The sequence below is a fragment of the Ambystoma mexicanum genome, chromosome 5p (assembly GCF_040938575.1).
Source record: "Ambystoma mexicanum isolate Mex_15411 chromosome 5p, UKY_AmexF1_1, whole genome shotgun sequence".
Classification (NCBI taxonomy): domain Eukaryota; kingdom Metazoa; phylum Chordata; class Amphibia; order Caudata; family Ambystomatidae; genus Ambystoma; species Ambystoma mexicanum.
In genome coordinates this window covers 893490046-893503850 of record NC_090930.1, presented here as the reverse complement: position 1 = coordinate 893503850, position 13805 = coordinate 893490046, and the positions used below count along the sequence as shown (strand labels likewise).

Here is a 13805-nt window from a genome sequence, read left to right as displayed (position 1 = left end):
CCTCCCCCATCCAAAGTTAGATGTCACGCGATGAAAATATCCTGCAGCACTCAGTATGTGGCCTTGTGCGTCATGGTACTCCTGTACTCTACATAGAATGTACCGTTGTGGAGACATTCTATGTAATAATGCAACTTTTTTGTTGTGCTAACATTTGTGAAGTAATGTGCACATTAAAGAAATAGAGAAAAGCATACCCGATAGGTAACAAACTTAATGAGACTTCTCAAATGTATAATTTTATTATAATCTGAATCAAGGTGGCATTTCGAAAGCGAAGATGACTATACAAGAAATTTATAGAACATTTACATACTGAATACATTTTTACAGTTTATAGAAAAGGCATAAAACAATAAAAGATTATGAAGAGTATAGGAACAATACAAGTCATAATAATGACAGATACACTGGCAACAGTTTCATAATAGGTGGTGTTTAACACGGTTTGATAATTATTAACACTGTAGGATATAGCATTAGATATAAAAGCTGGCTTATATTTCTCTCGCTAAGTACAACTGGCACATAACTCCTTGTGTTCACAGACATGGATGGTGGGTCCCTTTGCAAAGCATGTATGTACAGAAATGTTTGGAAAAGTGAGAAAGTGCCGAGTCATTCTGTATTTGCCATTAAACGAGTCCGTGAAAACGCACAGTGGGTGGATAGCGCACACCAACCAACCACAGTCAGTTTAAAACCTTATGCATAAAACCCATCGGGTCGCGACTACTGTTAGTCAGCAGTATTATATGGTAGCGTTCTTCAGTGACAAGAAAACGACTATTATTTTTGTGGTATTATGGCTGCCAGAATCGTCTCAGGTTTGGAAGGATTGTGTCTAGCAAGGAGAGGAACACACGTTGCATGCCCAGTTCTGCAGTGGTAAGCGCCATCTGATTCGTGAATCCTCACCCATCTGCAGTGGCATTAGCAATCCTCTCCACTAGAAAGCAAACAATGCAAGCATGATCTGGTGATAGGCTTTGGGTTCAATGCAGCACAGGTTTTCTGCTGAAGCTTGAAGTTTAAATGATGAAGGTATGAAGAGGCAAAAAATAGTTGCATTTGGCAAGTTTCCCTAAAAAGTGAGACACTGGCCGCGATAGTTTTATAGTGCTCCCTTTGCTTTGACGATTATCGAGCCGCACTTTCAGATTGTGTGTGGCTCAGTGATGTGTGATCTAGTTTCCAATATCGGACACTTTAAATGCACTCCTTTGGCGCTGGACAATATTGCTGGGCCACTTAGAAACTGTGCAGTGACGTTTTGCACTGGCCGATCAGCACAAACAACTGGCATGAACATTGAGTAGTAAGTACAAAGAGAAGATAAAGAAACGAGAAAGAAATAAAATGTGGAGGATTTTAAGCCAAATTCACAGATTATTCTTTGCAACATTTGAGCGTTGGTCCTAGTGCAGCACTCCGTAGTATTGGAGGATTACAGCAAAGCAAAAAACAACCCAGTATAAGGTCGACCAAAAATATATGCCCAGAGAATATGAACTGGCTGAAATGAAAATGCCGATAAAAACGTGCAGCAACAATCCGTTCTTCCACACCCAGCTCGTGATGGGGCAATACATCAGCAAGTATGTGTTTTGCATAGTTTTTATTCAAGTGTAAAAAGCGAGGCTCATAATACCTTCCACAAGTCTTTCCAGGTTGTGACAGGATCGAATCTTGGTGCTGGTACGCGTGGTGCTTCCACGCTTACGGCTGCGTCAGGAACACCACGTGGTCAGATTGAAGTACTGCCACGTCATCTGTTCAGTATAACAGGAAGTTGTGCAAGTCTGCACAGGAAGCTGGGTGGAATGCCCCGCCCGAATCAGAGCACTTTCTGGGGGTCGGCAGCTATCCATTGCAGCGCTGCTATGCAACACGCTTGCCTGCAGTTCTTTTGGGCGAACAGATCATAAAGGTCAAATACCTGCGAATAACGTTTGCCGGTTTACTATGGTCACATTTGTAATGGGGAAAAGAGATCCCATAGTTTGTTTTTTTAAAATAGTTAGTGTAAGCTGTAAGGAAGCGGGAAAGTTTACATATGCATGTGTTTTACTCTGTTACAAACAAAACATGAATCTCAAAAAGCAGCACAAACAACAAACAAAACAACCTATCAAAAAACTCCTCTTGCGGACCGGTCCTATACGATCCACGAGGAGGATTTTTAGGAAGGGGGGGGGTATTCTTTATGTTCACTTTGACAACTTCACTAAGAAGCAACAAATAATGACACCAAATAATACAAAAATAGAGGCAAATATCAACCCCCCGCAGTTAGAACAGATCTATGCAAGGCACACACACGGTTTTCTTTCACACTGAAAGGTGACACTTGTCACTGTCGTAGTTTAACTGAGTACCAAAAATATGGCACAATTGACCCCCTCGCCTGGCATTGGCAGGAATACATGATAAAGTCATGTTTCTTTTTTGTTCATTTTATGTGCACTCCCTCTCTATCCAGTATAAATATAGCTTCTCTACATACAGAAATGGAAGAAAGCATTAATCCAGCAGCTTTACACAATGTATGAAACCATCTTTTCATCCTTCAACGTCTCTAAGCCCACTACTCAACTTACTTTTCAACACTCGCAGCCTTGCTCAGCTAACCAAGTCTCAATGGAAGGGACACCCCCACACCCGCATACCTCCATACAGCTCGGTTGTGTTAAGATGATTGTCATGGCGCTTCAGCATGCACACGGCACCCAATGTGGTGATACAGCCCAATACAAGTTCCTCTTAGGCCATCAATCATTGCATGGAATGGGATAAGAGCAATCTGAACACACACACCTTGTAATCATGAGTGAGCAAAATGGAGGATTGTTGTTGTTACCCACAAGGCCATCCATTCACTGTGGCCCATTGCTTGCATGCTCAGAACACATGAACGAGTACATCGCACCCAGAGGAATGGGGCGCATTGTTAGTTTATGCACGTTCTAGCAATCCTTCAAATTCATTGTCTCTGCACCTCTCGGGAGAAGTCAACCTGCACATACCCCCTACATCAGACATACTGTTTCTTTCGGAAAAGTTCCAACTTCTCTCCAGTCTATGCCACTTTAAAGGAGAGAGGAAGAGCACACAAATCAGAACAAATAAAGCTGGTGATTCACAAAATATTCATGGCGCATCTTCGGGCTACATCATAATAGTCTCCTCCTGGGACACAGCGTCCACTTGATAACTATTCTTGTGCCATTCTGAAGATATTGCCTTGGGCTCAATCATGTTGTAATCACAGACCTGACAGTGGAGACGTGTTTCTGTGCTAGGGCTCCTCTTGTTCTCAAACTGTGGGTGTTGACACTGGCCTTTGTGAACGATATGCCTGTGTTTTTTTTTTCTTTTGCTGTCTTTATACAAGATAGGTGTGTATATGTCTCACCACTTGAAAAGAGCCAATCCATTTGGGGACTGCTCCCTTGAGTTTAGTTCCGACGTAAAGCAACCAAGTCTTTGCTGCAAACCCTGGGATACAATATTTGTCCTTTTCACAAGTTTCACAAAATGATCTACAACATTGGAACGAGTCTTGTGGGGGGCGGGGAGTACACAGTTTTCATGGTCCTGTGTTTCAGTCACTGTCTTCATCTTTGTACATTAGAGAAAATCACCACGGTTCGCAGTCTGACACGCTATGATCCAGGTGGGAAAGGCAATGAAGTGCTCGGGATTGAGTCTGTGTTGGTCATTTAGGCCAATTTCAGTTTTTCTTTTGGGAGCCAATCATGACCTTTGATACAAAGTTCACAATGGCACTGGCAGGTTGCTCCGGATCATGCTCGGCGAAAAGGTGGCATATGTTGTCGTTGGCACTACCTTGCTTCCTTGCAACAAAACCAAAAACTCTACAACAAAAGAAACAGAACAATGAGATCACAACAAATGAAGATGATCGAGGCAATTCACTTGCTCTTCTACAATTACTGAGGGGCTCTGGTTAAAACATCTAAGCTTTTGCGCATTAGTGAACATCACACCATGCAGTCTTGAATTAAGGTGTAAAACAACCTGGCTGTACTGTCCAATACATAACTACAACTGGGGTTAGAAATGAAAGCCGTGGGCAATTAGTTGATTGACTTCTTCGGCCAATCACATAGACACTAATCACCTTATAAAACCAATTCAAAAGAGACGCCAAATAACTCTAGAATTAACATAAGGATTTTGCAAGCCATCCAGGGGACCCAAAGCCATAAACGAGTACATCGTTATCATTTTACACTAAAAGAATCTGCAAATTCCTTTCCCCCCACTGCAGAGTGTACACCACTCCCTTACCCAGGTGCCATTTTCAAACTGCGGAATACTTACTTTGCTGACAGACCATCTTTCGTCCACCTGGTTTCACAACAAGAAGGAAAAGATACAAAACAAAGTTAACAGTATGTCTTCAAAACAGTACACAAAAAAAGAAGTCACGTTTGCAGATTAAAAACCGTGTTGGCTAACTGACGGCTCAGACCATAAAGGCAACAACATTTGCAGGATGTGTTCCATCTCAGAATCTGGCCTGAGGGTGCATAAATGATACTTGGCTCTTAATAATTAAACGAGTAACACGCCAAACAAGCTGCTATGAACAATGATACACATAGGGGGCGCCATTCAAATACATGCCAAACGTAACATTTGGACTTATTGTTGGATATAAAACGATCCCCCCAAAAAGTGTGCAGATTCGCCACGTGAGGCAATCTTAATTCAACTCAGAGTAAAACATTGTACCCAGAAGGAGACTTCATAAATTACCGGTAGCCATCACCCTCAGAGGTGGCAGGCATGGTAAGGCTATTATGTTGTCGAGAAGACTTCATAAGGCAAACCTCTGATGTTCAATGTAGACCAAACATGCCACATTGACGACTTACACTTGCAGAACAACGCACAGCAATGACTGCACCCAGATTCCATATCAAATAGATGAGGTACTACAACTGTGCCACATGCACTGTGCTAACTATTTAAGGGAGACAACAACACTTGCTACCCCACCGATACATCATTTGATATATTAAAAATATCCATCCATTGCAACGTACAATAGATGCAGATGTTTTCCACATAACATCAATGGCAGTCTAGTTTCTTTTTATCCCAATGTTATATGCCATCACTAGAGTCAATGCTACAAAGATACAGGGCATGTGAATCTCCCAAGAGGAATTAAAAACGGAACACATCCTTAATCACATACACGGTGGCCAATTTATAGACATAGGAATAAGGAAAGGGAGATCCAATTTGGCCAGTGTAACTTTGGCAAATTTAGTTTTTGCTGATTTTTCCACCTTTTTATTACTGAAAAAAGTGGGAAGAGACCCCCCGCAGCACTATCTTGCACCCCCAAACCCTCTACACATTTATATACCGTACCCAAACAAACCACATATAGAAAGAAAATTGAAAAAAACAAAATGGCAGATTGTCATTTGGCAAAAGTTAGAAATACAATATTGAGAGGATTGATGCCATCTATACATTATTGCTCAAGGAGACATAATCGCAGGAGCAAGAAGGACATGCTTTAAGAGTACTGGTATAGCCTTCAAGTGAAATAGTTGTAAGCACTGAACTCAACCATCAAAGAATTAAGGGATTTGAGGTTGAGGAGGTCTTTCACCATTTGACACTGAAACAAATCTCAACCACCCCATCTGTTGGCTTTTCCTTTTTCCCTATGTGTAGCGCCTGGTTACCAGTTTTCAAATAGGTTAGCATGGAATTAAATACATGTGCATCTTCAAAAGTTTTATCCATTTAGTGAAGACTACTTCTGATACATGGGACACATGTCCTTTGACGAGCTCCAGTATTGTATTGTATTGGTTATTTATATAGCGCTCTTTCCCCATGCCCCTGGTAAGACATTGGCTTTGTTTAAGTTCAGCTAAAGGCTTTCAATCTAGACGCTCATTCTGCATTAACATTTGTTTCAGGGGTGAATCCATTCCTGTTATGAGCCAAGTAGGATGCAAGGCTAGTATATAGCAAACCTACATGACCAGAGTGGTAGAACATCTTGCCCACTGTATGAATGGATATGTAGTGTTTGGGTGCTAAGCAAATGTTAAACGAAGGCAGAAGATTTGCCATCTATGGTCACAACTGTAAAGTAGAATCATTCAATAGGTGGGTCAAGAACTGGTCTATACTTGATGCCATCTTTTTCCAAAGAAGCTTGCACGAACTTTCTTAAAAGTTATCTGCAGGCGAAACAAAATGTCCTATTGAGTTCCGGGTACTTTCATGGGTTCCAGCAGATTTTTCTTCCAGCTCGAACATTTTCAATGGTGTTTGGGAAACGTTTGGGCCGATTTGTGGGGAGAAAACAAGAGACACAATAACTTAATAGGAGAAAGGGAGGGGAGAGATCAGGCGAGCGGTGGAGGGGGGTTAGCAAGAGGAAAAGGAGTCCTGTGCATATGTGAATGTTATCAAAGTAGGACAGCACATTAAACTTTGCAGTAGTATATCTCAGTAGATGAATGCACCTTCTGCAGAGATGTGTATAACCTGCAGGTCCCAGGTTTGAATCTGAATTTTAAAGAAAATACTCTGCCTATCCTTCTGAAGATGATCATATTAGTAAAGTTAAAGTGATTAATAAAGACTGCATGTCAGACCAGCAGTGTCAGTCACATATGAGTCATGCCTGGGTCTGCTTTTAATTATTCAGAGGTTGCCACACTGTCTTATTGAGATTTATATTACAATGTAGGGAATTCATAACAGACCTATGCCTCTGAAAAGCCTCTAGGGCTGGTGAAGTCAGTCATGCTATGGAGGCTATCCATTTAAAAATAGAGAGGCACATGTCAAGCATTCATGATGGAGACTCAGATGTTCCTTAAATAACTAGCATTTGTTCAGGTAGGACTGCAATGTTCTGAGCGCGCTACCTGGGAAAAACCTGGGACATCTCTACATTATGAGGCCTTAGTTTGCAGGCCATCAATTAAGTTGCACTTCAATAAAGAATGAATAAGGCTAATACCGAGCGGTTTGGTGGTCTTCAAACTATGCTCTTGAAAAGCTTTCACATGGGCAGAACGTTTAAGGGTGCTATGAACCAGATTGTAAACTGGGTGTAAACTGAGGCCTGAAGACTCAAAAGTGTTGGCTATAGAGGGATCCTTTCCTAAATAAAAGGATCTTTATACATTTTGTGGATTCCTTGTGACTCTAGAAGTTGTATTCAACCTACTGGAGTAATAACCGCCTGCAGCTACGGTCAAGCCTCAAGATTGGGCTCAAATGGTAGCCTCACAACGGGAGTGGTAGCAGAATGGTCATCTCTTTAGAACATCAAAATTGGAGGTGTTTTTAAAACTTCCAAACCGAAAGTTTACCCTCAAGTCTCGAAAAAGGATGCCTCCCTAGACTATTGCTGGTGGCTGCATGCTCCGATATCACAACTCTTTCCACTGGTCTCTTGGAATCCACTCAAATCCTTTATTTTGGAAATTACATTTCTTCCATAAAAGTACAGTAAGAAAATTACAATTCAATACATTACTAAATATAAATTATTTACACTTTAAAAAGTTCACCATTGCAAAGCAAATGCTAACGTCCGGAAACATTATTAGGAAATTAAGTGCTGGTCTACAATGCCAAAAACCTCTAGCATTTAGTATTGGGATACTTTTATGTTACCTCACTGAACTACAGAGAGGGCGATTGCTCAACACCCAGATCATGGAGGCAAAATCCATCAAGACAACATTCTTGCATTCATTTACTTGTCAGCACCTTTGATGGTAGTTGCAATCTAGTGAACACTACCCTATCTTTATAAATGCTCAAATCGCTCAAAGCAATATGGGGATAGGTGGCTGTGTATAACGGGGGACAGTATGATTTTACAGTATCCTTACTTTCCTCGTTTGCGGCTCTACAGTCCCTAGTGTCATCCTCCATAACCAGACAGAACATGTAGCATTATTCTGGATGTTCCTCAGAGCTCTATACCATAGCCACAGTCCTATCTTTGTCAATCGCTGGGGGATATAATTAAGACAATGTATTTTTCCACTGCTAGCCAATTCCCTTAGATCATTCAAGAGTGATCTAGTGAGTACTGTTTGTTCAGCAGACCAAATCTATATACACAGTCCTAGTGGTTTGATTGCAAAAATATCTTCCAAAAATAGCCCATTCAGTTCAATATGAATTTTGTATGGCGAGGATGAATTGGGCGTACACCCAGTATTTACTTGAAAAAGTCCTTCTCTGCGTATTGCAGACCATGTGAAGGGGTTAATCCTCCTTTCATGCCTGCACCATAATTCGCCACATAAATAACCATATGCTGGCGATATATAAAATGAAGGCCATCGGGGAAGTGATTTCAGTGTTGTAGCAAATTGGGTAATACTTGCCAGAACCTGCTGCATCCTAAGCCTAGTTTTTCAATGATGGGCCAGCACTGAAACTCACCCATGAATAATCATACACTACATTTTTTGTTCGGGGTGTACCTCTGGGTACAAACACAATCACTCCTAGTCTGGGGCCTAAGTGAACGATGTTCGATTTCAATGCATCTACTCTTAGGCCCAGTCTATTCATAAATGAGGTATAGCAATGCACCCCCAGTGACGTACCAACCATCCATATGGCATGGTCTGCATACAAACATGCGAGGGATTATACCTCGTGCCAATGTGTAGACCACACAGGCTAAAATTCGGACCAGTTTCCGTTAGGCCATTCAAACAGATTAAAAAGGAAAGGAGACAAGATGCACCTCTGCCTTTCTTCAGCACAGAAGGGGTCAGAATATACACTTGTGACGCCTTACCTCAGAGATGTGCAAGAGTCAGTATGTAACTCCATCAGTAGGAGGTGAAGTGATGTAGGACTCTATTTGATCATGATTGATCACAGAGATCAGAAGCATCAAAATCAAAGGCAGACTCAGGTCCATAAAAGGCAAGTGGACTTCTTCTCCACAACCTACGTCATAACTTATTAAGGATGTTAAGCAGGTTCAAGCACTGCAGGTCCGTGTTCAAGCACTCTTCGAATTGCCTGAAATCAACCCAATGTTAAAAAGAGGCCAAAAAAGCAACAGCTGAAAGAATTATGCTTTCAGAATGACAACCCCTGAAATTGTCTCTCATACACCTCCACATTGGTGTGACCTCTTGCCTAAGTGGCCTGCACAAGAGTGGCAAAACTACTTTGTAACATAACAGTGACAGATGAGTCTGTGAAAGATATAGAATGGCAAATCCAGTGACGTGTCTCGTCATTGATGCTCTTGCATCTTCGTGCTCAGCACATTCACACCTGTGCATTTACAATGGTTTTTGTTAATTGTTCCAATGCGATGTACTCAGCAGGTTATTGCTGCTGCACAGAAAGGTCTTACACATGACTCTTACTGGAACTACATTCCCAAAGACAAGCAAAGGCAGACGCCAGGGAGAATAGTCCACCCTTGTGAGCTTGCCATTGATGCACTTCCTGGACAGCACTGAAGAGGAGGTACCAGAGGTGGCTGATGATAACATCAGCAAATGACACAGCAGGCGTTCAAGTGGACATGGGCAGGCTAAAGAGTCTAATCTTTCGGAACTTGCACAATGGACTGGATCCAACTCCATTGCAACCACAACTGGAAATTAAACTAAGATACAGGAGTGCTGGATAGGTGTTCCAGAAGGAAAGACAAGGTCAGCTTGATAAATGTACTGAAAAGTCGTCACGAAGAGAGGAGGGATTTGGATTCCAAGTGCTATGGACATAGGCCGTGCACACATTTCTAGTGGAGAATAACCGGCATGATACATTCAGTGCAAGTAACTTTTTAAACTATAAACCCAGGGGCCTTGTAGTGATACACAACAAATGTGTGAGATAATTTGGGGAACATCCAGGAGTATTGGCAAAATACCCCACACAAACCATACAGGACGAAAAACACAACACAACAAAAACTATCAGCAGGAACAAAACAGAAAAGCAGGCAACACTGCCTTAGTTGATACTACACACCATAAATGCCATTTAGCCATACTGGGTCCCTTCCTTCAACTGGGCCATCCTTAAAGATTTCACTTGTGCGGCCTCCCAATGACCCAAATAAAGCAGACAAAAAAGCAGAAAGCGCAGATTTGTACGCCAACACTATTGCAACACACCCTGAAACTCAGTAAAAGGCAGCATAATGAACCATCGGAGGTTCCCGATGAAGGGATATCTCAGTCCAAAAGACTCCACTATTTAACTGGGCATCTACCTCCCAAGCTTGTCCTCTCTACTGCCCATCACGGACAGTGAGCCTCAAGCCTGTGTGGTTATCTTTGTGTCCAATACAACCCATCAGCATGGAGAGCATGGAAAGCACGGGCCTCCTCCCCTGAAAGCCCTATGCATGTGGAGTAATCAATGATCAGGGAGTACCTTTCCCAAAACATTCTGGGTCCTAAGACTGGAGTGCAGCACTTAAAAAAGGTGAAATCATGGAAGATAGCTCATGAAAAGGGAAACCACCATATAAGACCCTGTTGTGTACCTCTGGGTGCAGTGCCAGCGTCCCTCGATTTATTGTTACACTAAAATACAAAATTTGAGTCAAAGTGTTACTGCAACAAAAAGTTGTATGTGCTTAAGGTTTGAACTATTTACCAAATGCACAATACAAAAAATAAAAAAATTAAAATTGTTTTGGGTGCTATTGGTTTAGGTGTTGAAGATATCTCTCGGGCCACAGCACAATGCTCTGACTGACCAAGTAGTGTGCATTTGCAAATGGCTACTGAAGTATTAAGTGACCCTGCAGCAGAAAAGCAAAGGCTGGAAGATAAACTATTTTGATTGACATGCGATAGTGCCCAGTGTCTTTGGTTCCCCCGGCATCAGTTAATGGCATCAAAATAGTTTAATCAAATTCATCAAGAGAAACAATAACTCATTTCTGTTCTCCTTACTTCCGGTCATGCGGATCCAGCGCACAGAAAATGACGGTGTTGACAGGGTAATGCCGTCGGAAAAAGAGCCTGGAGGGGAGAAGAGAACATAAAACTGGGGTCAATGAGAGTTTATATGCATTGCTTGGAGATGGCATGCCACAGAATATAGAAATACGCATCCAAGGGAAACAGGAATATGAAAGCGGTCTGGTAAAATTGCAGGGTGTTCTTTGTCTCAAAGAGACTGTTCAGTCGACAAAGATTTCTCTAAAAACAATACTAAGAACGAAAACATTCCTTAAATGACTGCATGTGATGCATTATGTGAAGCCAGGGGGAAAGCTGAACAGCCTCCTTAAAATGCCCCGTCAATTATGGAAGGCTGCTTAGAGGCGGGTACAAGCGGTTATGGCAAATGGAAGTGCGAATTACAACATTTCAGATGTTTTATGTACTCCTTGCAGCCTCTTGGGTTGTTAATTTCTATGCAGGGATCGGTTCTGCTGGGGGTATGGGGGAGGAGGAATGCTGGACGAGGGAAGTATAGGCAAATGATATAAGTGACAGGCAGGACTTGGCAATTCTTAAATATCAGACTAGACCTCCATCGTGTGCTCCTTAGTTCACAGCCTTGACCTGGGAGAAATGCACTGGCCCCATGCTGAAGAGAAGTTTCCTTTTTGCAAAATGGTGCCTCGCACCATAAGCACACTTCATATTTGGCACAATGCTTCCACTAAGAGGCCATTCACACACAATTAAACTTTGATTTGCCATTTATTGCAGTAAACATAAAACACATGTTTAAAACATCCCCATATTCACCAGCAGGGTCGAGTACCACATTCAGGGCTCGCTTAAACACTTGCCAATGACCATGAAAAGCTGGGGATGGGCTACACGTGTGCTTGCTCCGCCGTCTTCTTCCTGCATACACAATGTTCTTATTACTTATGTTTTTCTATTCACAGGTGGAACCCCAGTTCCTCTTGCTTCTTTTTTGCAAGTTGTGCTAAGTTCCACACTAAGAGAATGCCATGGTAAGATGGCCGGCCACCTATCTTTACCACCTAGGAGTCAAAAGGCACAATCATATGCTACAGATGCTCTGCCTCTGTGGCAGGACCTGCCCGACTTACTTCCTCTGATTGTCGGTCAGCGTGATCCCCTGGGCAGACACCTTGAAGTGAACCACAGTGGAGATGGGCGGCGGCTCCTGGATCTGTGTAATGCTCAGTGCCTTCTGCACTGCTTGATAGCCTGTGAGAGACTCCATCTCTACAGAGTTCAAATACCAGACATTGCACGCTGTGGGGAAAAGCAGAGAGGGAGGAAATGTAAAGGCTTCATAAATTACACATTTTTGCATCCACTACACGCTAATAACAGTAAGATTACAGGACGAAAAACCAACATAAAAGGAAATCAGCAATCGGTCAAACAGCGTCAGATTTTAGTCCTAGAATTATATTTACTAATGTGTGAGAAGCACCTATGCGGCCAATGGTTCACAGTATGAAAGGTGTAAAACAAAGCCTCATTATGAGTCGTGAGGAACAGATCAGGACAGCGGGTTCCTTTTTCCGAACGTAAAGTTTATTGTCGAGTATTGAAGAGTCTTGGCATCCAAAGCGAATGTACTATTTTCCATGCTTAAGGGCAGGGACCATAATGTGCGGAGGGCTTGAGCTGAACTGAAAGCAATTCTATAAAGGACTTTGATTTGAAGTACGTTTTACTATTTTAGTCATAACTTCACTGAACCGAAAAAAAGGTTGGCGTAGCTGCTGTATTACAAACAACCTTTCAGAATTAAGCTCGGAAGCATCCGGATTATGATAGATTCCATATGCATGCCTGGACAGACAGGTCAGGAAATTAGTAGGCGAAACAAGGACAACGTTCTCAGTAAAACTAGGATAGTCTGTTCTGGGAGAACACAAGATCAAGTGTGAATACAACAGCACTTCATCTGGTTCCAAGACACGCAGGCCTGTCGAAAGTGTTCTTTGGACCATATGTATGCTACAAGTTCTTTGTACCTTCCTCCAGCCCTCTCTCGCTCCTAAAATAAGCCTGGCTGCTCTTCCGTTGCTAAACTTAACTTGAGTGGTACAGGCGATAGTAGAAGTTGGAGCTCTTTATTGCCAAGCAGAGAATATTATAAAGGCCTAAAAAGTGGACTTTAGAAAAAAACTCCCCAACACTTTCCCATTTGATCACAAACAGGATGCAAGAATTGATTGTATTCTCCAGCTAAGGAAAGCATAACTTTACATTCCTCACCAGAGGATTCATCTCATTCCACTGGCCTGACCACTCCAGCTCAAACCATGACAAATGGAATTTAGTACCCATTAGTACCGCCGTAGTGGCGGTAAGGGGCAGCCTCTCAGCCAATAAGATGGCTCTGGGCATTACCACATGATAATCCCACCACTCTGAACCTTCTAAGAGCCAGAGGCCGCCATCTTCCCCTGCCAGGGAATGAGTTAAGTGCTCCTCTCCCACCCTCCCTCTGCACCTCCACAGATCGCCCTACAATTACCTGAGTTTTTAAAATTCTTTTTGGGAGAAGACATGCTGGAAACACTTCTGTCGCTAGCGTGTCCGCTCCCGATCTGCTATTTTCTTGTTTACTTTTTTCAATTTTTTTAATGGCCGCCATGGAAAGTGAGAAGGGACTTCACGTAGTCCCTTCTCCCTTTCCATGGCAGCCATTTCGTTTACTTTTTTTTTTTTTTTAACTAGTTTTAATGGCTGCCATCGAAAGGGAGAACATACTTTGTTTTCCCTTCCTTGATGGCCAATTATTTTCTTTTTTCAGTTGTGAAACGGCAGAGCGTCTTG

The 13805-nt window shown here is 42.3% G+C and overlaps 1 protein-coding gene across 5 annotated transcripts in view; it reads right to left on the bottom strand.

Moving 5' to 3' along the window:
- Positions 1 to 217: 217 nt before the first annotated feature.
- Positions 218 to 13805, bottom strand: part of TNS3 (tensin 3) — a 1168488-nt gene continuing 1154900 nt past the window's right edge. For all 5 annotated transcript variants that reach the window (XM_069613336.1, XM_069613334.1, XM_069613335.1 and 2 more), the window contains 4 exons: positions 12095 to 12263; positions 10974 to 11042; positions 4348 to 4374; positions 218 to 3878 (listed from right to left, as the gene is read on the bottom strand). In XM_069613336.1, coding sequence (XP_069469437.1) covers positions 3734 to 3878; positions 4348 to 4374; positions 10974 to 11042; positions 12095 to 12263 — 410 coding nt within the window. In that variant the 3' untranslated portion in view covers positions 218 to 3733. The remainder of the gene's footprint in view (positions 3879 to 4347; positions 4375 to 10973; positions 11043 to 12094; positions 12264 to 13805) is intronic.